Source organism: Girardinichthys multiradiatus, chromosome 2, assembly GCF_021462225.1.
Source record: "Girardinichthys multiradiatus isolate DD_20200921_A chromosome 2, DD_fGirMul_XY1, whole genome shotgun sequence".
NCBI lineage: Eukaryota > Metazoa > Chordata > Actinopteri > Cyprinodontiformes > Goodeidae > Girardinichthys > Girardinichthys multiradiatus.
The window spans coordinates 47,175,241-47,202,421 of NC_061795.1; the positions used below are offsets into that span (position 1 = coordinate 47,175,241).

The following is a 27,181-nucleotide window of genomic DNA, read 5'->3' on the forward strand; positions in this document are numbered from 1 at the left end:
CCATATCCAAGATTATCAATCCTGTGGCTGTTCGTTTACGTCTGCCCCACGCCATGAGAGTTCACCCTACCTTCCACATGTCCCAGATAAAGCCCAAAGTGGTGTCCCGCCTCGGGCCCTACTCCGGGCCCCCTCCACCCGCCCGGCTTCTTGCTGATGGCCCGGTCTACACTGTCCGGCGCATCATCCGGTCCAGAAGGCAGGGATGTGGCATATGTTACCTGATTGGCTGCTATGGTCCTGAGGAGAGGTCCTGGATTCCTGCATTCCTGCATTCCCTTTCATCGTGGACAAAACCCTCATCCGGGATATCCACCGCCTCCATCCTGATCAGCCTCGGGGTCCATCCAGAGCCAGACCTTGAGGGGGGCTACTGTTATGATTCTGGCCTGTCTGCCAGCTCTGCTCTCACTCATGCAATCAACTCATCTGCTTCACCTGTCTGCTGCTGCGCAATCACCGTCATGCCACACACCTGTGGAGCTGCAGTTATACACAGCCCTCTGACAGGCAGACGGTGCCAGATTTTCGAAAACATTTGTGAGTAGTTATCCAGCGATCCTTCCTGACTGATCTCGTTCTCTGACCTTGCCTTGCCTCACGGATTTTGTCTTCCTGCCTGCTCCTTGTCTGACGGATTGGATTTCTGGATTTTGACTCTGTTTTCTGCCTCTGGTTTCATGCCTCTGCCTGCCCCTTGCCTGACGCCTCTAGCCCTGGAATTCGACTCTGTTTCTGTCCCTGTTTCTGTCCCCAGCCAAGCCACTGGTTTATTCAGCCTGAGCCCACCTGGCTCTCAAGTCCGCCTGGAATTATTGTCAAGAGGACAATCGCAGCTCTCTGTGTTCTGGTCACAGCTTCAGCTGATTACCCTGAGGATTTGGGTCAGTCGGCAATCTGACTTCAGTCTGTTGGATTCTTCCTCATTAACTGTCTGGATCACATCCTCTTCTGGATTCTGCGCCTCATTCTCAGACTGAGAAGTGATTTGTGGAAGCTGACTGCTGCTCTCCTGCTTTCTGATCCTGAGTTACTGAATAAATCTTAACTTTTCACTTTGTGTTTGGCTGAATTTGGGTTCTCTGTCTCAGGCCGTGATATGGTTAGTGTTATTGATCAGTTTAGGAGGCTACAGCCTCCCCACTGGGAAGGATGGATGACCTTGACTCTGCATTAACTTTACTGAAGCAGCAGCACAGAAAGTTGCACTTTTTCTAAAAGGGTTATGAGAACAGAAATGCTTTTAACTGATTCCCTTTTATAAAAGACAAACTGAAAACATCACAGCTTATTTCTGTTTACATGTTCATCTTAGTGCTGCAGCACAGCAAGATGATACAGCAAGCTAGAAAAGTAGTTGCTTCAAGAACTGTGAAACTGTTTAGGAGCCAAAGATTGATATTCACTATGCCATGACTTGGTAGAAGCTAATTATTGCTCCATTATGGCTATCTGACCCAATACTGACATCAATATTGGATTAGATATTGGGCTAAAGCCACTGATCGATCCACCTATCCATGGTGCTTAGTATTTCCAGGTCATTTTATTGGTGAATTTACCATGAATGTTTAAACGTAATGCCAAAAACATCAACAGAACAAACTAATACACTGTTTATAAACAGATGTTAAAAGTTTTAACATATGGGCGGAGCTTATTAATGCCAGTTAAACAGCAAACAATTTTCTATTTGTTGTATATGTGCCCCCAATAACCTAACCGCTCATGTAGCAACATGGTGGAGTAAACCATTAATATACCCTACCAATCTAACATGGTAGTTTGGTAATTTAGAGGCCCAGATCCCCTCCTTCTGTGCAAGAGATCCTAAGTTTGAACATTGATAAAATCTATTTGCGTCTTGCTGGTTAAGTTCTTTTATTTAAATAATTTAATGAAATGTGGGTTAAAAATAGTCCGTGATGCTGTTTCTGCAGGGAGAAACTTAAATCTGCAGGTTTTCCCATGTCGCTGCTGCAGATTGATCAGATTGGACCTGCAAAACATTTGTATGCTGTATTTTATCCAATTTACAGTGAGTGAGAGAGGCAGCACTGTTATAACATTTAAAAAGCAGATTCAGATTTTGTCCATTATATCTTTATATCCATGGCTGCATACTGTCCAACAAGTGATATCCCATTAGGATATGTTTAGTTTTTTTAAATCCAACTCAGAAGCGAATGAGGGTGGAACTAAAATAAACACAATTAGCAATTATGTCAAATATTTATTTTATGCTTGGCAGTTTAAAAAAACTATGAAGAATTAACAGAGTGCAGGGAGCGATAAAATGTCTTTGGGTCAAAAACTGGCGGAGCAAAAACATACGTTTTCTGCCCTACTTTTAAAAGAGGAAGCAGTTGCTCCACTTGCTCCATAGTTCAGACGCCTTTGAAGGTAATAATAACTGAGAAGAAAACTCTGAAACTCCACAGAGAAGCAACACGAGGCCGATTGGATTCAAGAAAGTTGATTTGTTTTATCCTTTTGGACTTTGAAACTCTACTGATCCTGTACCAAGAGCAGGAAATGCTGGCAGGCTGCTGCAAAACGTTGACTGTTATGATCTGCTTGTTTCAGAGTTTTGGTTCCCTTGTTATCCTGTTGTTCTCTTTTTGCTGTTTCTTGTAGTTGTGTACATTTATGTTTTGTTAGATGTCCTCCCTGTTTTTGTTCTTCAGTTGCGGTTAGGTTAGCTTTTGGATCATTGTAGTTTAGATTCCTTATTGTGCTAAGATGTGCTGTTATTCCCCGGGACTCCCTGCTCATCTATTTTAATTACCCTCACCTCCTTCAGTTGTCCTGTCCTCCCCATCACCAGCTGCTCCAGATTTCTCCTGAATTGCTCCTGTTGTTCATTGGTCCATTTTCCACCATACCTCTGCATTTACACCCTCTGGTTTTCATTATTCACCACTGGTTCCTCCTGTTAACGACCGGGCTCCATGTCTGTTTACTTTACCTGTCCTGTTCTACGTGTAAGTTTCCTTTATTAAATATCTTCATTACTCCACTACGCTCTGCATTTGGGTCCTACCTCTACCTTAATTTAATAGTGGCAGGTAGAAATATTAACGATCTAGAAAATAATCACAGTGGAAAACAGTACAGTTAGTGATACTAATGGCTATAAATGCTTTTATAATGGGTTTAAAACCATTTTCAAAATACAATCATTTTACTTCTAGTTTGTACAAATACAGTGATAGCATGAAAGTGTGATTTTTTAATCAAGCTGTGGGAAGAGCAAACCACTGTGGCAGGTAATTTACTGGTGCTGATGATGATGTTGGTAAGTAGGAATGTAACTACAATAAATGTTACCCACAGCAGTCCTACAACAAGTAATAAATATTTATTTGCTTTAATAATTTCAATCATTCATTCATCCTTTTATAAATATGGGACATACTGTACATAATGAAATACAATTCTAACCTAAACCTACCCTGAAAATATCATCTTGCAACATCCTTGACATGAAGTCTTTTTCACTACGGTGAATCCTCCGAATTCTTACACTAAAATCCACCAGTTATTAATTGAGCTATTAAAGATATGAAGCTTTTAAAATGAATATACTGATTCATTTAAAATGAGCCTCTCCACCAAAGTAGGTTGTTTCTTTGTGTTGTGTAGCAGAGGAATGATGCTTTCCCCTCCAGCTCCCACGGTGCCTGAGAGGAGAGATGTTCCCCTCCTGGAGATTAGGTTTAAAGCCTCAGTAAGATTGATTGAACACCACAGAACAGCTCTTTCTTCTTGTGTGGTTTTCTACACAACTTCTTCTCTGTTTGTGGGTGTGTGTGCATGTGGTTATAACATGTTAGTACCAAAATGGATAGATTGTACATTAGACAATGTCATTGGTGACTGGTTGTCTGTGAGAGATTATTCACAGTAAAGTCAGTCTGCATAAGCAGCTAAAGCAGAAAAGGTGTCTGTTTGAAGACATTCTTTGGGTGTGTACAGCCAAAATGCACAAGTTCTGTTCAGAGTGGATGTGATAAAATATTTGCAGAAGTTTGGGTTTGGTTCGGTGTGCATGAATGGCTGCAGAAAAACAGTAATTTGGACGTTTGGACATCAATGGAAGACAATGAAGAATGTCTTTCCCCTCAAAGGAGTGTCTGCAGATGTGCGTGTATGGAATGGAAGAAACTGTCTCTATAAAGGTTCCTTTTCATTTGCACCTAAAGCATTCATCTTAACGTTTGCATTCTTCATACGCCCCTGAGTGTCGCTGATCACAAAGAGTGTTTCTGTTTGAATGCAGCCATCCAGAATCCAGCAGGATTTTTTCAGAGTTCCTACTTCTTGTTTTATTAGGTTATCAAAAGCTGAACAGAGCACAGAGGCAATTAGTTACTTGTTACTGAAACGGTTTCATCTCCTAATGCAAACTGTGGTCATCACATGGAGAAGAGTAAAGTGGCATCTGAATAAAAGGCTATTGAGAGTTTTGCTAAAATATGACAGAAATTCATGTTTAAAGAATAGTTACTGTTTTTATTGCTCAAGCTTTGTATTTCTTCATAGTTTGTAACACATTTAACAGCACAAAGCAGTAGGTTTTCTATCTGTATGTTATTTACACTGACTTGTGTAAATGTATTGTTGCTAATAACGGCACAAAAACATTTAAAAAGTAAACCTGTGAAAATGGCTTCGGATATTCTTTTAATGGAGAGCTCAGACATTTACTTACAGTATGATTGTAACGTAAATAAATATTACGATAAACATAAACATTCACACTGCTTAGCTCTTATGACTCAGTACTTGTCTGTTGCTGCATATTTTTCATACAAAGTGACAGTTAGCTGTGTAGAAAATCCACACATTTTTCTACCTGATAAGAAAGCTGAAGAATTTGAATCATCTCCAAATGAAACTTACCTCTCCGAACCAAAAAAGTCTAATTGTTTCCACAAAATCTACGGTACCTAAGGTAACCATCTGATCTATTTTTGGATGGAGTGTGCTTCATGCTTTTCTATGAGGCAGTGCTGTAAATATGAATAAACACCTTTTACATCATCCCGTTTCACTTCCCTCTCAAACAAAATGTCTTTAACATTTATCAGCAGCACAGAACGTCACTATGGCAACAACAACTACCTTCTCTGTTTTAAAGGCTCGCTTCCAACAACAAAGTGGCAAAAACAGGTGGCAGCAAAGGGATGGAGTGATTGTCTGTTCTTGTGCATGCCACTTAGGAGTAACTGGGTTTTAACTCAGCCCTGTGCTGCTCGCTAGCCCAGAAAATCTGCACAATGTGTTCTCTAAAAAAAAGGTCAGGGTTCTGTTTAACTGGACACAGAAGACCAATAGTGCAAGTGCTGCAAAGTTGGCAAGGTTGAAACATGCAGCCATCAGTTGGAAACATACCATTTAAAAAAGATTATTTTTAGTCCAATTTATAATCTGAGTACATCAAGTCAATGGAGTAGAAATCCTACATCAAGCAATAATCTTTTTCTAACAAATTTACTGGCACCCCTGCTGTCCGTAGTCTTTTTCTGTAACATTCCTCACAGTGGTGGAAACAGATCCATATAGAGTGATTGTTGCTTCAGAGTTCAATCTTAGTCTAATCTGAGTAAATTCTGGTTAATGTCCCAAGGGAGATTTGCAAACTCAAAAATATTCACATTTGAGTTGGTAGGACAGAAGACTTTATCAATACTCCTAAACAACCATTTGGCTTGCAAATAGTGTCTAATCGTTGTCATGGAGACCTGGTGACCCCAAGTGAGCACTCCTTATGTCAGTTTTCTAACAGCAAGCTTTGGGGATTTTGTTTTACCTCCTCTATCATTCTGTCCACGGTTCATGATGGCAAGATAAACTGGTGTCATCGTCCAGCCAAGTGGCCGGTGGCTAAAAGCAACAGGTCTTTGTGTCATGTCAGATTTTTACCCCAGGGAAACAAAAAGTCCTAGATTACTAATTTGAAGCTTACACAACTTCAGTACCATAAATGGATAATTTGTTTTTCTTTTGTGTTTAATTCTGATCATTTCCTTGTTATGTTCTTAATGGTCTTAAGGTCTTGCCTTAGTTCATTTTTGCATAAAGTTTATTTGTTTATTCTCAGGTTCTTTGGTTATTAAAGATCTCTGTTTATTTTATCCCTCCTTGATTTCCAGTCTCTCTGCATCTCAACTGCACCTCTGCCTCACTGAGTTATTTTAACTAAATTAAACTGTGACTCCACAACCCTTGTTGACATTTTCTCATGTGAACATCATTATGGAGCAAGTTATTACACCGCTGTGCTCTGTTGATCAGCAAACACATTAAGTGTAAATTAAAGCTTGTGAATTCATAACTGCATCGTAGAAACATTATTATGAAACAAAATCAACAAAGGACACATTTTCATTTCCAGCTTGCTTCTTGCTCCCCACCTCAAGCATAACGGTATAAAGTTTTTTTAAGGATTTTTCCAGAAACATCTCAATCAAACTTGTGTAGCACTTCAAGTCTTTGGGGTTGAGGTTTAAAACGAAAACAGGTCACCTGAAAATCATCACATACTGACTTTAAATAGTCATAAGTTCCTTGGTTTGTTGTGGATTAAAGCTGATCGGACCCCTCTCTGCAGACCCCTCTGTGTTTTTGTTTGATTACCTGCTGTTTATTTCTGCACAGTGGCAAGGCCATGGCTAATATTATCTCCATATAACCATTTGGACTGTTTATGTGACATCTGCTGCAGATGGGTCTTCCATTTTTCCTCCTTAATGGAACTGAATGGCACTTAGCTTCTTCTCCACAAAGTGCCAAAAAGGTACTTTGATAAAAACCTGAGCTGCAGTTTTTCTGAATCATCAGCCCTGCTACCCCATACATCAAAATACTTTCCTTGCATCTCAACACAATAAATAAATAGATAAAAACGACTGAACTATTATAAAAAATATTGACACATTTAGAGTATTTTTGCATATTCAGGAGGAACCGTTTCATCATATTTAAACTGTGGGAAGACTGTATCTTCCCCACAATGTAGTTCATCTATTGTATTGAATTGAAGAATCTGCCGAAAAGCAGTAAACACATAGACAAAGGGACAGACGGATGGATGGCCAGAGGGACGGAAGGACGAAGGGATGGACGGATGAATGGACGGAAGGACGAAGGGACCGACGGATGGGTGGACGGAGGGACTGAAGGACGGATGAATGGACAAAGGCACCGGAGGACGGAGTGACGGACGGATGAATGGATGGACGGAGGGACGGACAGATGGACGGATAGAGGGACAGAGGGATGGACGGATGAATGGACGGATGAAAAGTTACTGGGCCCAAACAATTTCTTCTACTTTTTGCATTTTTATTATACTTAATTGTTACTCAACATCAAGTCAACCTGGTTCAATACAAAATGCTATTTTATTAAGAGAAAAGAGTCATCCAAAGAAATGTGGTTCTTATGTGAAAATCAATTGCTCCCTAAACCTAATAACTGGTTGTACCACTCCTAGCGGCAACACAGTAATCAAGCTTTTGTGATAACTGCAACTGACTTATACACCCCTGTGGAAGAATTTTGACCCACTTGACTTTCCAAAATAGTTTTAATTCAACCACATTGGACAATTTTCCTACATCTGTGGCCTGTTTAGGGTTCTGTGACAGTTCTAAAGCGGATTAAAATCTGTGCTTGGAGAAGACCACTCCAGAACATTGATATTGCCTTACTAGCTGATATTCTTCATCATGATTTTCTGGCACAGAGCAAATTCAATTGAATCAGAGGAAGGCATTCTCTCCTAAGCATTCCCAAAGCATCCCCAGACCATCACGCTACCACCATGTTTTACTTTTGGTATGATGATCCTTTTCTGAACAGCCGTTTTAGTTTTATGCCAAATGAATGATGTACACCTTCCAAAACGTTATACTTTTGTCAGTCCACAGAATTTCCCCAAACAAGTTTAAATACCTATAATTTTAACATTTTACTTGTTTTTAGATGATATTTCCTTGGAACATATTAGCATAGTATATCCCTACCCCAGCAACACTTTTTGTGCAAATCTGAGACAAGCCTTTGTGTTGTTTTGGGTCAGCAGTTGTTTTATTTCAAACTCCTCCATGGATGAGACATGGGAGTGATTTTGGCAGGCCGACCCCTCCTGGGAAGGTTCCCCACTGTTCAGTGATTTCTCCATTTTTGGTCTCTCTTTGGTTCTCTATAGTCCAAAAGCTTCAGAAATGGCTTCACAACCCTTTCAAGACTAATAGATGTCAGTGACCTTGTTTCTCATCTCCTCTTGAATAATGTTAGATCGGGGCATGATGCGTTCCTTTTTACAGATCGATTAGCCTACTTCGTGTTTTCAGGTAGGTTCAATATAAGTGTGTACAGAAAACTGATCCAAAAAGTTTGGTAATTACAGTTAGTTTAGGGTTGTACGGTGGCGCAGTTGGTAGCACTGTTGCCTTGCAGAAGGTCCTGGGTTCGATTCACAGCTGGGGGTCTTTCTGCATGGAGTTTGCATGTTCTCCCCGTGCATGTGTGGGTTTTCACCAGGTACTTCGGCTTCCTCCAAAGACCTGCCTGTTGATTGGTTAATCTAAATTGCCCTTAGGTGTGTGCATGGTGGTTTGTGTGTTGCCCTGTGATGGACTGGCGACCTCTCCAGGGTGTACCCTGCCTGTAGACTGCTGGAGATAGGCACCAGAAAATGACTGACTGACAGTTATGATTTAACAAAGGGAAAGATTACTTGTTCACACAAGGTCAGATTAGTTTGGATACTTTTTTCCCATTAATAAATTAGATGGTTATTTTAAAACAGCTTTTTATATTTACCTGGGTTTCTTTTGTCTAATAATAAAACAGGTTTGTAAATCTAAAACATGTAACTGTGACAAAAAGTCCAAAAACCACAAATTCCCATGTATCCACACCCTTAACCTCAGACTTTCTTGAAGCACGTTTTGGTCCAGTTTTTAACACAATTTGTTTTTCAGATCAGTGCTTTTATGTTCGGGTCCACTGTGACAATGAAAGCAAAATATTCTCTATGATGACAAACATTTGGAGATATCAATAACTAGGGGATGAAACAGCAGCAGTACATAACGCGTAGTGAGATTGTAACCCTGCAGTTTTTGTCTAAAATATCGGAATCCCAACCAGAAAGAGAATGTAGCACACCAAATGATCCATATGTTGCTAAATCTGCTTTGAAAACCTGGAGCATTATGCGAAGGGTGGAGAAGGAAAAATGTTTGTGTCTGTGTTTTCACCCAGAATGAGAGCATAAAAAGCTCAATGTTTGTGACTTAGGATGGCCATTATAAAGGAAGCTTCTCTCATAGGGTTACAAAAAAAATGGGATATGATCAGGAACACAGGTTTCTCCTGACAGGAGACAAAAATAAACCAAGATGCTTCCTCTCACCTCTGTCTGGAATCCACAGTTTCTCTCCAACCCCAATGTGAAAATCACGAACATTCATTTATTTGAAATCACTTTTTATTTTTGAATGTAACTGTTTTTTGCATATTCTAGCATTTATAATAACTCAATTTCTCCCCTAGTGCACTTATTTCCCTTCACTCGGTGCCTCCTCCCTCTCTGTATGTAAATGACTACAATCCAGCTGCAACCCCAGGGGATGAAAATAGAAAATGTGAATGTTTTCCATCCATTTTTGAGAGCAGAGCAAGCAGAAACATGTATCTCATTATCACAACACTGCAGATGCTGAAAAGGGAACAAAGGCTAACTGACATCGAGAGCATAATGCTGACATCGTACTCACTGTAAACATGAGCTGGCATCCTCCCAGTATGTAATCCAGAAAGGTATAATCGTGTGCAATCTGAAATCAGAAGAAGAGCAGGCTTATGTTGTGTTTTTCAACCTTTTTCTACCATAAACCCTTGATAAAAATATGTTTTCCTTCTGAATGCAAAGATTTATTATGTATTAAAATTTGAGCAGAATTGCCATTCAAGTTAAAACAAACGTTTGCCTGGATTCTACCATCAATAATCCTTGTTGTTAGCCAGTAAATAAAATTACTATATTAGCACCTTTCTTTATCTGTTGTGCGTTTCTGCACAAAGGCTTGTTCATAATGAAAACAGCCAGGATGAAGAAAAGTAATCAATTATGAGAGCTTGTCATGCACACAGCTTTAATGCTGTTTTAATAGGCAGCTAAAGACTCCATGTTTCAGCTTTATGTGTCGCCTGTCGCTCCAAGCTCCAGCTCTAATTAGTTTTTGGCAAGCAGGTCTGATAAAGGGCCAATTAGGAGTGTGACGATTGGGGCAAGCGTGAGGAGGTAAAACTGGTTATTCACGCAAGTTAATTCTGTTTCCCCTGGCTTCGTTATTTCAGTGTGTCCAAAAATCTAAGTTCTTAGCTTAAGGCAACAATCTTAACTCAAATGAAGATGTACTGAGACAAAGTTAAAGAAAACATTTACGTTCAGTTTTATTCATTAAAGAAGAAATACTGTATGTGTCTAAATCACTTATTTGTCTATACTAGGAGTCTGCAGCCAACTCTGTGGTTCTTAATGACGTTGGCCAAAAATGCAAAAGAATTGAGCAATGTTTTAAAATATAACAGTTATTTTGAAAATCTAGATTAAGCATTTTCCCTTGCGTTTTCATGTAAACATTTTCACAAACAATGACACTAATGGGGTAAGGAATATTTTTTATTAAGTGTTTTTTTCCTCTTTCTGCATATAAAAATTAAAGAAAATGTATTAAACTGAAAAACAAACATACAATTGTTTTCTCACATTAAAACCTAAACAAATCTTCTAAAGTAGGTATAAAACCAAGCATATTGTTTCAAACAGGCATGTTGCTTTTGTGGCTCCAATGAAATTTTGTTTAGCTGGACAGAAGGTAAAAATGGCTTTTAGGGACTGTAAAGGTTGCTGAACCCGGTCTATACACTGATTTAAAAAATGGTTAATTTAAGGTTATTAATTGTGTAAAAATGTATATTATCTCAACTCAAAATTCTGGCTCCCAAACATCAGTTTTAGGCTGATATTTTACACAGATCTGTTGGTCAATCAATGAAAGATGCTCCTGATCTCAACCCGTTATTTGTTTTAAGCATATCCCTCTACAGAACACATTTCTCCCATTCCAACCTCTCCACCATCAAGGGCAAGACCAAAGAAGCTTGGCAAGATGGTAACAACTACTGGTACAAATATTGGTAAAATGATCATCAATCACACCCCGTCTGGAGTTCTAATGCTAGATCTTTCCTGATGGGATGAAGATGATCATAAGAATGGTGAGGGATCAATCCACAACTACAGGTTTATCCCAATAAACCGGAATACCACTGAAAAGTTCATTTCAGTTATTTCATTCAGTGACTCAGTATACACTAAAAATGCAAAAGAATTGATCAATGTTTTAAAATATAAAAGTCCTTTAAAAAGCTGTTCCACTGTTTATTTCTTAATTTTTATTATGTATTTATACTAATAAAAGCCCAGAAAACAGAAAAGTTGAATATTAATTTATAACAAAAACTTAATAAAGCAGAGCTACAGGCTGATCGCCTCCATGTCATGCTGCACTTATGCAGTAATTCAGGCAAAAAACAAACGAATATAATTATAATATAATGCACAGTCCTTTTTTTCAATAGACCCACATTTCTGTAATGACATTTTTTTCTAAATGGTCTTTTGCCATACTTCTAATTTTTGGCTGTAAGCCTCAATCAATAAAATTAACATAAACCCTTACAATTTAGAATTGTGGTCAAAAGAAACCAACATCAAGGTCTTTGGTATCAGCTTAACACAACATGTCTGGAGGAACAGAAATGCTAAGTATGACCGGAAGAACCACATTTCCACAATCAGGCATGGAGATGGAAGATGTATATATTGGTGGTGTTTTATCTCACAAGAGTACAAGATGACTTTCTCATAGTGAATGAACACTGGACAAGGCCATGTACCATAAACTCTTGGACTAAAACCTCCTTCCCTCAGGGGGACGTTGAAGATACAGTAGATTGTGGAAGGATAAATGTAGGCCACCATAAAAAGATTTTTTATTCAACCAGTTATGACCGTATTTGTCTGATCCTCTATTCAAGTCATTTCATGCTACCTGGTGAAGGTTCGGTTTGCTCATTGCCTGTAAAGTCATTTCAGGCCTTCTGCATTTCAGTTGTTTCAAGAACACATGATGGACAGACGATCAGCTGAATGTGAATATGTGTTTAATATGTGATTCCATGGACAGAATACTGTATTGGCCCAAGTACTGTCAAAGCCCAGAACTTTCTTTTAATAAGAATAATACTGACTGATAACCCACTGGACATAGTCCTCTGAAGGAAAATAGTTCCTCTATAAATGCATCCAGCCGACCAGCTTTTCTTTTAACAAGCCAACAGAAGTCATTATGCCATACATACCTTTCTTCCTTTCATCCATCCATCCATCCATCCATCCATCCATCCATCCATCCTCACCTTACAGGACCTAATGATGATGACTCCTGAGTTTTTGTAGTTTTTCTTCTTTTTTTGTTTCTTGGGATTGATGCAGTCAAACTCCACCTAAGAGTGAAAAGATGTGAGAGGAACTATCAGGAAAGAAAAAACTAAGAGTCCGAAACAGAGGACAAATTTAAAACGAGAAAGAGAACAGATGACAGCAAAGTTGGAAAGAGGAGACGGGGATCTGACTGAGAGGCTGTGACTGGGATTAGCAAGTTTCCAGAAGCCGCCTACAGTAACTTCAACTGGACTGTCAAACTCAGAGATATATTATATGCCAACTGTACTATCTGCTGGCACTGAAGACTCGTCATATGGTCACCTATGTCTATTAAGAAAAAAAGTTTGGTTAAAGTGACAAAATGAGTAGGACTACTTTTACTACAGTGAAAAAAGTCACAGAGTGACACTTTAAATTAGAGTATTTGATCAGAAAAGACGCTTGAGACACACACTGCACAAAAACACAGGGGCTGATTCACAACAGGTAGCTTTAAATGTTCTGACGTGTTACTCCAGCTCATCTAAAGGCTGTTCTCCATCTCAAAAGCACGTCTCATTCTTTTCCAACTCTCATTTCTTTCTCAGCATTTTTATCCACTATCTTTCCATCCTGCCAGTGTCGCTATTTGCTTATAACCCCCCCCACAACACACACACACACACACAGAGACACAAACACACAGACACCCAGTTCATTATCACACATGAAGGGAGTCAGTGGGAGAACAAGCCACAAGGCTGCTTTGACACATCCACACACAGAAGACACGGGGAGCTGCTAATGAGTGCACTGTGCTCTGATCTGGACATCTTTACATCTTCAGCTGACCAGAAACAGGAGGGATACTTGTCAGAGGAGAGAAAACCTGCATCTGTGACCATGATTATTAGCAAAAGATGTGACTAAACTGAATTTGGTTTTTGACCACTTATAAAGATTGCAAGAAAGACGCTCTGTTTGAAAGAAATAGAGAAATGTTGTATGATTTAAGACTTTTTGCAATTCTAACCTGGCAGGATCACTGAGGTTCAGATAGTGTTAAGTATAACCAAATGATGATTTTAGAGACACTCAAGGACATTGCAGACATGTGGCACAAACATAGCAACAATAATGTCAGTGTTTACCTCCACCGAGTTCTGTGCTTCACTCATCTTGGAAACTGTGGTCTGAAACTCTCCAATGAAGTCATGGCCTCCATCATTATCGTAATCATAACACAGCACCTGTCCATGAGCACAAATCACTGGATCAGCCTGACTTGTTTGCTTGGAGAAACTCATTCCTGTGTCCTTTTTCTTTGTATCTTCTCTAAGCAAGAACAAACTGCTTCACCACTCTCCAGGAGCTTTCACAGCTTGCTTTTTTGTTTTTTTAGTAATAAATGTGAGGTATGAATGAAACAGCAAAGCTGACTAAATGAATAAAGAAGTCAGTTTTCAGGCAGACAAGGACCAACCTTAATGCTTCTATCCACATCTCCATTGCAGAGAGAAATGAGAGGCACAGTGAAAGGTTTCCACACCGGGTCTAATGTGTTCTTTATGACCTGAAGTCACAGAAACAGAATCATTAAAAAAAACAGCAGCAAAACTGTTAAAACCTTTCTTTATAAAAAAAAAAGAAATAAATCATTTCAAGGCAAGGACCGCGGACTTCATGGAGCCGGTAGGGCTGGTGGGACCGCTAGGGCCCCTTCCTATTTTAGAGCATCTTATGAAAAAAACAAAAAAAGGGAAACAGAGGATCTGACATTTTGGGTTTTGTTTTTGTTTACTTTTTCTGTGGGTTTTTAGTTTATTTTTTTTTACTGTTTCTTCTTAGATCCTTGTGTTTATATGTTTACTCATATTCCCCAGCAGGTCAATGCTACTTAGCTTTGTTAGTTAGTTCCTTTTCCCGAGGTCTTTTAGTCCCTTCTGTTTACTGTTACTTTAGATGTAGTTTTTTCCCCAGGATTGTCAATTTAGTATAGTTCTCTTTTTTTTAGGCTCTCATGTTTATTTCCTTTCTGTCCGGTCATTAGTTGCTGTCAGTTACTTAGTGTTTGTTCTTTTACTTTTCCTGTTAGTTTTCCTTTATGTCCTCAGACTACTTTGTTAGTTCTTACTTTCCTGATTCCTAATCTTTTGTTTGTTGTGGGTTCCCTAGATCTGTTCCCTGAGTTTTGTTATTTAGTCTTTGTACTCGTACTCGTCGTCTTCCGCTTTATCCGGGACCGGGTCGCGGGAGCAGCAGACTCAGCAGAGGCACCCAGATGTCCCTCTCCCCAGACACCTCCTCCAGCTCCTCCGGGGGGAGCCCAAGGCATTCCCAGGCCAGACGAGAGACATAGTCCCTTCAGTGTGTCCTGGGCCGTCCCCTGGGACTCCTTCCAAGGAAGACGTCCAGGAGGCATCCAGTATAGATGCCCGAGCCACCTCAACTGGATCCTCTCGATGTGGAGGAGCAGCGGCTCTACTCCGAGCCCCTCCTGGATGGCCGAGCTCCTCACCCTATCTCTAAGGGAGTGCCCGGCCACCCTACGGAGGAAGCTCATTTCAGCCGCTTGTATCCGGGATCTCGTTCTTTCGGTCATGACCCAAAGTTCATGGCCTTAGGTGAGGGTAGGAACGTAGACCGACCGATAAATCGAGAGCTTCGCTTTTCGGCTCAGATCTCTCTTCACCACAACGGACCGGCACAGCGCTCCCATTACTGCGGCAGCCGCACCGATCCGTCTGTCGATCTCCCGCTCCATTCTTCCCTCACTTGTGAACAAGACCCCGAGATACTTGAACTCCTCCACTTGAAGCAGGAACTCCCCTCCAACCTGAAGAAGACAAGCCACCGTTTTCCGGTCGAGTACCATGGCCTCTGACTTGGAGGAGCTGATCCTCATCCCAGCCGCAAACCCGCCCCAGCGCATGCTGTAGGTCTTGGCTAGAGGGGGCCAGCAGGACCACGTCATCTGCAAAAAGAAGAGACGAAATCCACTGGTCCCCAAACCAGACCCCCTCCGGCCCTTGGCTGCGTCTAGAAATCCTGTCCAAAAAAGTTATGAACAGGACCGGTGACAAAGGGCAGCCCTGTCGGAGTCCAACATGCACCAGGAACAGGTCCGACTTACTGCTGGCAATGCGGACCAAACTCCTGCTCCGCTTGTAAAGGGACCGGATGGCACCTAATAAAGGGCCCCCAATTCCATACTCCTGGAGCACCCCCCACAGGGCATCACGAGGGACACAGTCGAATGCTTTCTCCAGGTCCACAAAACACATGTGGACCGGTTGGGCAAACTCTCATGAACCCTTGAGTACCCTGTAGAGAGTGTAGAGCTGGTCCAGTGTTCCACGGCCGGGACAAAAACCACACTGCTCCTCCTGAAGCCGAGGTTCGAGTATCGGCCGGACTCTCCTCTTCAATACTCTGGCGTAGGCCTTACCAGGGAGGCTGAGGAGTGTGATCCCCCTGTAGTTGGAACACACCCTCCGGTCACCCGACTTATGAAGGGGGACCACCAATCCAGTCTGCACGTCCAGAGGCATTGTCCCCGACCGCCACGCAACGTTGAAGAGGCGTGTCAACCATGACAGCCCCACAACATCCAGAGATTTGAGGTACTCAGGGCGGATCTCATCCACCCCCGAAGCTTTGCCACCACAGAGCTTTTTAATCACCTCGGTGACTTCAGCCTGGGTGATGAAAGTGTCCAACCCTGAATCCCCAGCCTCTGTTTCCACCAGGGAATGCGTGATGGCAGGATTGAGGAGGTCCTCGAAGTACTCCCACCCCCACTATAAACAGTGTTGGCGAAGCACTGCTTCTCCCTCCTGAGGTGCCGGATGTTTTGCCAGAATCGCTTCGAGGCCAACCAGTTGTCCTTCTCCATGGCCTCATCAAACTCTTCCCAGGCCTTTCTTTTTTGCCTCTGCCACCGCCCGGGCCGTGGCACGCTTGGCCTCATGGTACCCGTCAGCTGCCTCAGGAGTCCCACAAGCCAACCACAGCCGATAGGACTCCTTCTTCAGCTTGACAGCATCCCTTACTGCCGGTGTCCAACACCGGGTTCTGGAATTGCCACCGTGACAGGCAGCGCAGACCTTACGGCCGCAGCTACGGGCAGCAGCATCGACAATAGATGCGGAGAACATGGTCCATTCGGACTCTATGTCTCCAACATCCCCTGAAATCTGGTCAAAGTTCTCCCGGAGGTGGGAGTTGAATACATCCCTGGCCAAGGGCTCCGCCAGACATTCCCCGCAGACCCTCACTATGCGCTTGGGCCTGCCAAGTCTGTCCGGCTTTCTCCTCCTCCAGCGGATCCAACTCACCACCAGGTGGTGATCAGTGGACAGCTCAGCCCCTCTCTTCAACCGAGTGTCCAAAACATGCGGCCGAAGGTCTGACGATACGATAACAAAGTGGATCATCGACCTCCTGCCTAGGGTGTCCTGGTGCCAAGTGCACTGATGGACACCCTTATGTTTGAACATGGTGTTCATTATGGACAATCTGTGACTAGCACAGAAGTCCAATAACAAAGCACCACTCGGGTTCAGATCGGGGAGGCCATTCCTCCCGATCAATCCTCTCCAGGTGTCCCTGTCGTTTCCCACGTGGGCGTTGAAGTCCCCCAGCAGAATAATGGAGTCCCCTGGAGGGGCACTATCCAGCACCCCCGACAGGGACACCAAGAAGGCCGGGTACTCCGCACTACCGCTCGGCCCGTAGGCCGAAACGACAGTCAGACCCCTGTCCCCAACCCGAAGGCGCAGGGATGCGACCCTCTCATCCACTGGGGTAAACCCCGACATGAGACGGCTGAGCTGGGGGGCAACACTTTACAATGTACAATATACACATATCTAATAAAAAAGGTGCATTTGCAACATCTGTATGCTGTTGTTTTGTACTCTATTGAATGTTCATCAGAGAAACAGCCTGGGGGAAGAAACTGTCTCTGTGGCAGCTGGTTTTAGTGAACAGTGCTCTGTAGCGCCACCTGAAGGTAAAACTCTGAACAGTTTGTGTGCAGGGTGTGTGGGGTCGGCAGAGATTTTAGCAGTTCTTTTCTTGACCCTAGACCTGTATAAGTCTTGGATGGAGGGAAGGTCAGCCCTGATTATTCTCTCTGCAGTCCTGATTATTCGTTGCAGTCTGGACCTGTCCTGTTTTGTGGATGAGCCAAACCACACTGAGATGGATGAAGACAGGACAGATTGAATGATGGCAGTGTAGAAGATGACCAGCAGCTCCTGTGGAAGGTTGAACTTCTTGAGTTGCCTCAGGAAGTACAGTCTTTGTTTCCCTGTTAATTAGTCTTCTCAGATTCATTCCCCCTCAGTTCTTTGCAGCTTATCCTCACACCTGTTCAGCATCCATCTAATTACTTGCCTCCCTTTCTCATTGGTTCCATATTGTACTTCCCCCAGTTTTAAAGCTCACTGTTTCTCATTGTCATTTGCTGCTTCTTCCTGTTAACTACCCTGTTGTTTCTCTGGTGACTCTCTGCACTACCTTGTTGGGAACTTGTGTAAGTTTTTGGAAGCCTTATTTAATTAAAAGAATAACCTTATCTATCATCATGCTGCTGCCCAGTGTTTATCTGCGTTTTGGTCCAAACCCACCACAACCATTGACAGGAACAACACAAAAGAAAAAGTGACATGCCACATTCAGTGTGTGAATGCATCACTGTATCTAAAAATCAAATCAAAATCATTAAACAAGTCATTTAGGAAATGTATTGGCTAACAATGTCATATGACCTGAGTTAAGGTGCAATTCAGTCAATGCAACCGTCTGTCTTATGCAGAAAACAGCTAGTGTGCAACTTTTTTGGCTGATTAGCTTTTACACACAAATGGAACAGAAAAAATTCTGCATTATTTTAGGACAAGTTTCCATTAATAAGTTATTCTGTGATCAGACCCTCTGGTTCAGCTGACAGGATCCTCTCTACAGGTGATGCTGTGCTTAGCATCATTGTTCCTGTTTTTTTGGTCTGCCCTTTTTTGTTGCTCGTTGCACATTTTTGAAATATTTTTCCTTTAAAGTGCCGTTGGCATTATATCTGCCCGGACCTCATCTTTAGCCACAGCAATGGATGTGACACCTGGAACAGCAAGGTTTCTTCCAAAATCTCCAGATGCTTATGAAGCTGTTTTACACCACATTAATAGCTAATAAAGCATGCATGATTTTATTGTGAAACTACTCTACTGCTGCATCTTTGGTTTCTTAGGTTTTCAATTAACAACAAGGTCAAACTTACTGTCCAGTACTAAAGACAGCAGCACCCCAGAGGTCGGGCTGAAATTAAATAGGAAGACTGCTGATGTTTAAGACTTAGACACACTTAGCTTTCATGACTGTTTGAACTAAAAAAACGATTCATTAAGAAACCAGGTAGTGTTGAACATAAGGAGGAAGTCAGCACATCCCATAAATGCTCAGACTTATTCATTAACTCATAGGCCTGGTCAGCGACAGATCAGAAGAGACAGACACTAAAACCCTCAACTAGAAATAAAAACAGAAATAAAGAAAATAAAAACAAACTATGATGAGAGAAATAGTTCCCTGAACGGCAAAGAGCCACCCCTGATTTTACATTTTGCTTCCACAGAGGTTTAGTTTAAGACTGTGTTAACATTTTAGGATTTTTTGGTCAGATTTTATGAAAACAAATTTACAAAAATATAATTATTTAAAAATGGTCAAGGATGTTATTTAGGAAGTGCTAGATGACACTAAGGTGACAACTGATAATAAAAAAATATTAATTTGTTCATTTGGAGTTGTTTCAATATAGATATTGTAGCATACAATTTGACTTGAATGCACCATGGAGATAAATCTGTGTTGGATCACGGGTGGTGGTGAAGTCTAACTTGACACAACACGTTCATTGATGATTGATGGGTCCCACCCATTTTAAAAACATGTTGCAGTCCTTCTATAAAGGCCCTCATGTATTAACAACTGGTGTAGATTTGAGAACAAAAATGATCAGAACACAAGGTTCCCATCTCATTAACGAATTACTACATGCCAAAATAAGCAGAAAAATGACCAGACATGCCCTTTCTCCCCATACGCCCGTACCAGTTGTCCTCATGCTTTTTATATGAGGGCCACTGTGAGTGTGTCCCTATTAAAAATGTAAACAGTAATTAGTGGCCCTAATGGCTTTTTTCTGGTTGAATGTAGTTAAGTTGAACGTTTAATGATACTTCATTATGGAGTCAATATTTGCTTACCTTTAGCTTCTAAACTTTACTTTATTTCTTGGTCTTATAGAACAAACCCACTTTGCAGATGCATATGCACCATTTACCAGGCTAAGAGCACTTAGTGGGAGCTAAGAGTGGTCTTATTTTCATAATTTTGTGTATGTTTGCAAACTCAAAGGTAGTTCACTTAAGATGGACTGAACTTATATATCACACCACTGAAAGGGTCGTACACTAAAGCCACATTCATCCAATCGCACACATATTCACACATTGATATGCAGATCAGTAGACAACTTGAGGTTAAGTGTTTTGCCCAGGGGCACAACAACATGTGACAAGAGGAAGCTCGAACCCGCAACTTTCAAATTCAAGGCGATTTATCTTCCCACTTAGGCACAGTCGTCTCTATGAAGATAACGCTGTTGTCTTAATTTCACCAAACTCCTTGTATTTTTTCAACTGGCACTAGTTGAGCTGCATACTTTCTTATGACCTGTTGCTGCTGATAATGACTGCTCTTGTGATTCACAGATCAGAATGACATTAATTCCCAGTAACGACTTACCTCTGTCCGGTGCACCAGCATCCATTTACCATCTTCTCCTTGTTTGTGAAACTCCAGGTAGGGATCTGATTTTCCAAAGAAGTCCTGCACAGAGCACAATTAAAAATGTGATCAACCTTATTTTCCTTAATTTCTTCTAACCCTTAATTTCTTAAAATAACCTCTAATGGAATATTATTATAATTTTTATAGTGCCTTCATCAAAAACGCATTTCAGCTGCAGCAATTACAGTTTTTAGTGCATCATGGTGATTTAACAGGAGGATGCACAGCAGGTATTCACCCAGATGAGCTGAAAACAAACTGAGATTCTGCTCAGCGGCCGCTCCACTCAGCTTAAATTCTGTTCGATTCAGGCAGCTTTGCTTTACTGATAGATAGAAGCAAAGCACGAAGCTGTGCATGCAATCAAATGTTGCAAGAAACAAATGAAAACATAATGAATGAATTGTGCTTATTCAGAGGGCTTAAATGTCTCTGTTCAGCAGAGGCATTGTAAGAATCTTTTCCATTTTCAAGCTTGCTCGCATATAAAAGGCTAAACACACAAGTGTTAAAATGGAAAAAATAATACATCCTGAATTGCTTATGCATCTTTTCGAAAATCTTATTTCCTTTGCACCTGCATGTCAGCAGGTTTAAAGACAAAGAAGAAGCAGGTGGTTAAAACATTTGCAGAAAATGTTTTCTGTGTGGGCTTTGTGTGTTTGAATTAGTATGAAGAGTATGCAGCGTGTTTTCATCTGGATGCGTGTTTGTGTTTGCATTTGAGTTTTCTGAGTATGTCCGTTTGTGCACGTGTGTGTGCATGTGTGTGAGTGTGTGTGCATGTGTGTGAGTGTGTGTGTGTGTGTGACTCTGACTGCCTACCTTCTTATCCAGTTTACGCCCACTCAGGGTCAAAGTGATGATTCTGTTGTCAGACAGCTCCTGCGCTGTTATCTGAAGTAAACGCACAGAATAACACCAGTTTTAACTCAAACACAAAGAATCGAGATGTTTTATGTTATTGTTACAGCTCATACTTATTTTACTGGTTTTTACATAATGAACCAACACAATGTTGTGCCTAATTGTGAAGTAGAAGAAAATTATTCGTGGTTCTTAAACAGTTTACAAATAAGAATCTGAAAAGTGTGGAGTATATTTGTTTTCCCCTCCCCTTTACCCTGAATTAAATCCAGTGCAACCGATTACATTCGGAAGTCTCCTAATTCGTAAATAGAATCCACTTGTCTGTCATTTATTCTCAGTATCAGAGGACTGTTAGAGAACACTGGAGAACAAAGATGAAGACCAAGGAGCATAACAGCCAGGTCAGAGAGAAACGTCAGGAGAGCTTTAAAGCAGAGTTAGATTAAAATGCAAAATCCCAAGCTTGGAGGAGCAGCGGAGACGGGCAGCTGAATAAAAAACGTAACTTTTTCTTTCCATGTCACAATTTGTGATGATTTATCATATAAAATCCCAATAAAATACACAGAAATTTGATATTGCAATGTTCAAAATAGTGAGAAGTTCAAGGTGTATAATCAATTTGCAAGACAATTTAGGTAAAATCAAGTATCCAGTAGAAGTATTCTGTCCGGAAAGTACGTCTGAGTAAAGTCAATAATACAGTTAGACTACTACTAATATTAAACAAGACAAAGACAAGACAAAGTAATCATATATATATATATATTATATATGAATGATCCGGTCTTTACCAGGGTCCAAAATGATTTATTATTTAGATGTAAACAGAACCACACATCATTGAATCTATTGTGTTTTTATCTATTGAAGAAAGATAGAACCAAAACAACAACGTTCAGCCCATAAACTCTACATTCGTCTAAATATATAAATCAAACCATGTGGTCTACTTTCCTACCATGACTGTAGCTGTGAAATACATAAATCCTCTGAGAATTTGGCCATTTATACGATCTACAGTCGTACAATCTGGACATCAGTGTCTGGTTACAGAAAAGTAACCAAAGAAAAGAGCAGTGGCTCACTACTACACAATCTGAACGATTCATTTCTGACACAAAAAATACAGGAGCAGCTAAAGTAGAACTGAAGTTTACAGATGGTTCTGTTCATCCTTAAAGCTGCACTTCACTGCCAAAACTAATGTTTTAGAGCCAAACTGCGAATGTTAAAATTTCCCAAACAGGCATTTTAGTTTCATCAAGTAGAAGCTAAATATTAGCAAAAAAGAGAAGGTTCTATAGTCTATAGCCATCATTTTATTCCTCTGTATGAACCAAAGGATTTATCCTAAAAGCAAGAGTAGTTTGGGAACTTGTGTGTATCTGAAATGTGTTTTATTTTTCAGGTAAATGGAAGTATTGGTATTACAACACATCTACGAAGGCTATTATTCTTACCGTAATAGAACCTTTGCCAGCTGGCTTCCCATTGGCTAATATCAACGGTCTGTGAAGTTTCTTATTGGACACAATCTAGAAAAGAATTTTAAAAAAAGAATCAGCTGTGTTCGGTATCAATGAGACCAAACCAGACCTTAATTCAGGGTGTTTTGTAACAGTGGCTTGTCTTACTCTAGTAGTTTCATGCACTGGCTGCTACATTCAGACACTAAGTTGCTCTATTAAACTACACCTTGTCACCATATCCATCATATTACAGAACTTAAAACAGAAAGGTCTGCAGTACCACTCCCAGTGTACAGATGAATTCTCCCAGGAAGTCGTGTTCATAAAGCTGAGTGGCACACTTGTCTTCATCGAACATGGCGAAGCGAAGCTTCTGAATCTCTTCGAAGTGATAGTCCACCTGGAACTTCACCCCAAACACTGGGTTCAGGTTGTTCACTGCTGTCTCAGTCCGTCCCAGCTGAAACACCAGAAGCAAAGACACAACAGTTGTTTTATCATTTATTCCAACTGTGTTTTTTAAGATGAGAAAAAAGCAACACAATATTGTATTTTAACACAAATGTAAAAATCATTCAGTGGTTCCTCACTCCTTTTATTGCCTAGAGGTACCATACTCTACCGGTGATACTCCAACAGTCACATTTTTTAAATAATCACAAAAATAGTCTGGATATTGGGAGAACATTTATTGATGAAATTTCAGATTTAATGTCATGAATTAAAGCCAACGTCACCAATAACTATTTTTCTTATATTAAACAGGCTCTTTTTGTGATTTGTTCAGGTTCACGATATTAAAGAGATTGATAAGTTTTATTTATTTAATTATGTATTTATGAGATTTTAAAATACTGCCATTTTAGTACTAATCCATTGTTAACTTGTTAGGAATTAATTAAAAGAACAAGAAAAGCTCAGTTTGCTCCATAGAGTTTCGTTTTGTCTAAATATACAACAGCGCCACACAAAATCAGCTCAGACAGGACACAGACATCTCAGAGCATGTGGGTGTCTCTAAAAGGACAACACGAGTCATGGTCTTCACTGTGACTCCACTAAACAAGGTGCATTTATAGCTAATTCACACTGGCTGTGTTCCTCTCTCCAGTCTGACTCACAGGGGACTCGCTGTCTGTTTATCCACCATTAGATGAGATAAGTGCATGTTTAGCCTGTCACCACTTCTGAACTACAGCAAGCAGAAGAAGCAGTTTAAATGGCCGACACACCGAGACAAGGGAGATGACAACTGTGAAGCATCGGCATCCTGAGAATGAATTACATCTGTCTGTGTGCTGGGTCACTGATTCCCTGGCATGGAGCAAAATGTTTTACATTGTCACATGCCTTATTTCATTAAAGCGTTGTGACAATGAGAGAAAACCAAACAACTCATACCAACTGTCAAGCACGGTGAGGATTTATGATTTGGACTTCTTTGGCGGCCCCAGGACCTTGGCGCCTTGCAGTCATTGAGTGGGCCATAAGCTCCAGACCTCATCCTGACTGAGGTGTTGTGGGGGAACTTTTAATTTAGCCACCTTGCTGATTGTCACCAAATGTGCCAAATTCCTGACTGGGAGAAACTGTAATGAGTGAAAATCCGAGAACACAAAGGCTCAAGATGTATCCCTGCAGTTAAAAAGGGTTTTAACGTCTGCCTGCTTTCAGATCTTCCAACACTGATCCTTCTGTCCGACGCAGGAAAGAAGAGCAGAGCAGCTGCGCTTCATGGTTTAAACTTGGAAATAATCAGGACATCATGGCAGCCCAGCAGGCTTAAGTGTGCATCTTAGATTTGTGTCACAGTGGATTTGAACCTGGCACACCAGGCCATGGAGATGAAACTAACCCCTGCAGCTCTTTCTTCTGCCCATGTTTATTATCACATGGATGAGACAACATAAGAACAAAAAAAAACAGGTCACACAAACGCATTCAGACACAGGAATGTTCCTCAGAGCACAAAAAACAATTCGAGCTTCCTGATTCAACTGCACACATATCATTGTGATTACATTATAAATTTTGTATTATATAGTGATGTCATGATTCCTTTAAATCACTTTGTGTTTTACTCAGTTCTTATAAACTACTCAAAAAACTTTGATTGGTTGCTGTTTCGATGGTTGTTTTGAGTCAATCACTATCACTCATTCATTTTCTGTGCCAGTTTCTGTACCCTGGACATGTTGCTGGTCCATCAAAGGACAACACAGATACTCACACTAACATTTAAGGTGAATTTATGGTTGCCCGACATACATGTTATTGGACTGTGTGCAGGAGTACCCAGAAAAAACTCATGCATGCACAGGGAGAACAGGCAAACTCTAAACAGACATTGATGGATAAATTCACTCTATTTTATTCTAAAACTACATACAAAAGCATACATGCTCCTAAAATAGTATTACCAAGCAAATATCATCTCTCTGCAACAGGGCAGAGAAATGAACCACATTTAAATAAGGTATTATAAAAGATATTATGCAAACCTGCAGGGGAGAGTCTACCTGCTCGCATCACACGAATCTAATTTGGGAAAAATGCCGTCTGCTAAAAGCAGGTGATGCTGGCTTAAAAAATACAGCACTGATGTCAGAGTAGATAAACTTGATCCTCTCTAACATTGTGAGGATATTTTTACTCGTATTCAGAGGAGGAGGTGGCAAGTGAGCACTGACAGCGTCCTGTGATGAAAACCAAAGTATCTTCTCTCTTTTCATTCTTTAAGTAGAAATTACATGATGTATTCATGGTCAAGGAACACCTGTGATCACAGATTAGCACAAATTAGAAAATCCGTTAATGTTTTTTAAATTACCCGGAATAATTTCTGATGCAGCCCATACATTTTAATATCATCTGTGTTTTGTTTTATCTTTGAATCAGTTAAAAATCAGATCAGTTATATTTTAACATCTGCAGTGATTATTAAAAACATCTAAATTACTTATTGATAAAAACCAACATTGTGAAATGTCCCTGAAGTTTTGAGGAGTCCCTGGATCCTGACAGGACCTGGAGTTATAAAGTGTGTTACAAATGGTTTTCTTTATCTTTTTGATCACTTCTGCACCTGCTGTGTTCGTGGCTGAAAAGAAGACAACTGTAGCCTGACGTTAAAATATGAGCAGATTGCTCCCATCTAATGCCCTTTAAGAGCAATCTGCATCAAGTTAGTTCAATCTGCTTTGTTAATGTAGAGTAAAAATAGGACATGCAGCGGTCCTCAGTTATGAAATGTGTGTATGAAGGACAAACTGGCATTCAATGATTTTAAGGCTGATTTTGGGATACATCAGCTTGGATGTGAGCTCAAATCCTACATCAGTGCTCACGATTCGGTTCACAGGTTTGTATCAGCAGAGAAAATCAAGCTGTGTTGGAGATTTATTAGTCCATACTAGAGAAACAATATGTGTATTACCACCAGATTTCAAATGATATGTTTACTGAAGGTTATATTTGATTTATGATACTTCTTGATCAATTTACTTTGAAGATTATAGAAGCTAATCATAAAAAACATAGACTGCTAAGTGTTTTTATTGTAGTAACCTCAATATTATGGCAGATGTAAGAACAAAATAAATAACAAAAGCCTTCCCCAATTATTTAAAGGATGGAGAACAATAGAAAACAATTATAGCTTTGGAAAAAGGATATATTAGATGGCTGTGACTGACCTGCTGTACTTGACACAGTGTTGCTGTGTGAATCTGAATCATGTTTGGGATTAATTACTGACCATATCTCCAGCGGTGATTGAGTGAGATGTATGGTGCAGTCTAGAAAGGTTTTCAGTCCATCACAGAGCAACACAGAGAGACACAGCACAAACAAACACACTCAAACATAAGAGTTATTTAGAGAGACTATTAGCCATAACAGACCTTGTTTTCGAACTGTGAGAGGAAGGAAGAGTACCTGGAAAGAAGCTATGCATGCATGGGGAGAACAGGTAAAGTCCATGCAGAAAGACCTCAGGACCACATAGCGAATTTAAAAAACTGATGCGCTATTGTCAAGAGAAAGATAAGAGACACCAGAGCCAATGATGCAGAGGAGGTGACAGTCACTATTAAAGCAACCTGGACTACTTGAACACCTGAGCAACAGCCTGATCGCCTTCATGCCAAGCTGCACTGAGGCAGTAATTCATATCATAGGTGGGTTCCACTTAAAGTAAACTCCAGAAATAAATAACTTTTTCAAGTATATTCACCTTTACTGAAATGCATCATGAATGTGGAGCAAAAATAAAACAGTGCATGAAAAATTGCTGCTTCATAGAATGCACTGCTTCATAAGTCTGTAGGTTTACCTGAGTTGAGCCATGTGATAACACACATGTACTGACAAGAGCTTTACCACTTTACCATGAAAACCTTTTTAGTTTTTCATTTTAGCTTTATGCATCAGATTCTGATGTAGGTCCCTGAACTGTGACCTACATACGCTGTGA

The 27,181-nt window shown here is 40.6% G+C and overlaps 1 protein-coding gene across 2 annotated transcripts in view; it reads right to left on the reverse strand.

Annotated features, from left to right (window-relative positions):
• Positions 1–27,181, reverse strand: part of cpne2 (copine II) — a 63,128-nt gene that overhangs the window by 29,315 nt on the left and 6,632 nt on the right. The window contains exons 3-10 of one of the 2 annotated variants that reach the window (XM_047385391.1): positions 22,988–23,167; positions 22,699–22,773; positions 21,191–21,262; positions 20,321–20,404; positions 13,995–14,084; positions 13,663–13,761; positions 12,505–12,591; positions 9,795–9,854 (exon numbers count right to left, since the gene is read on the reverse strand). In XM_047385391.1, coding sequence (XP_047241347.1) covers positions 9,795–9,854; positions 12,505–12,591; positions 13,663–13,761; positions 13,995–14,084; positions 20,321–20,404; positions 21,191–21,262; positions 22,699–22,773; positions 22,988–23,167 — 747 coding nt within the window. The remainder of the gene's footprint in view (positions 1–9,794; positions 9,855–12,504; positions 12,592–13,662; positions 13,762–13,994; positions 14,085–20,320; positions 20,405–21,190; positions 21,263–22,698; positions 22,774–22,987; positions 23,168–27,181) is intronic. The other variant, XM_047385398.1, reaches the window with a different exon arrangement.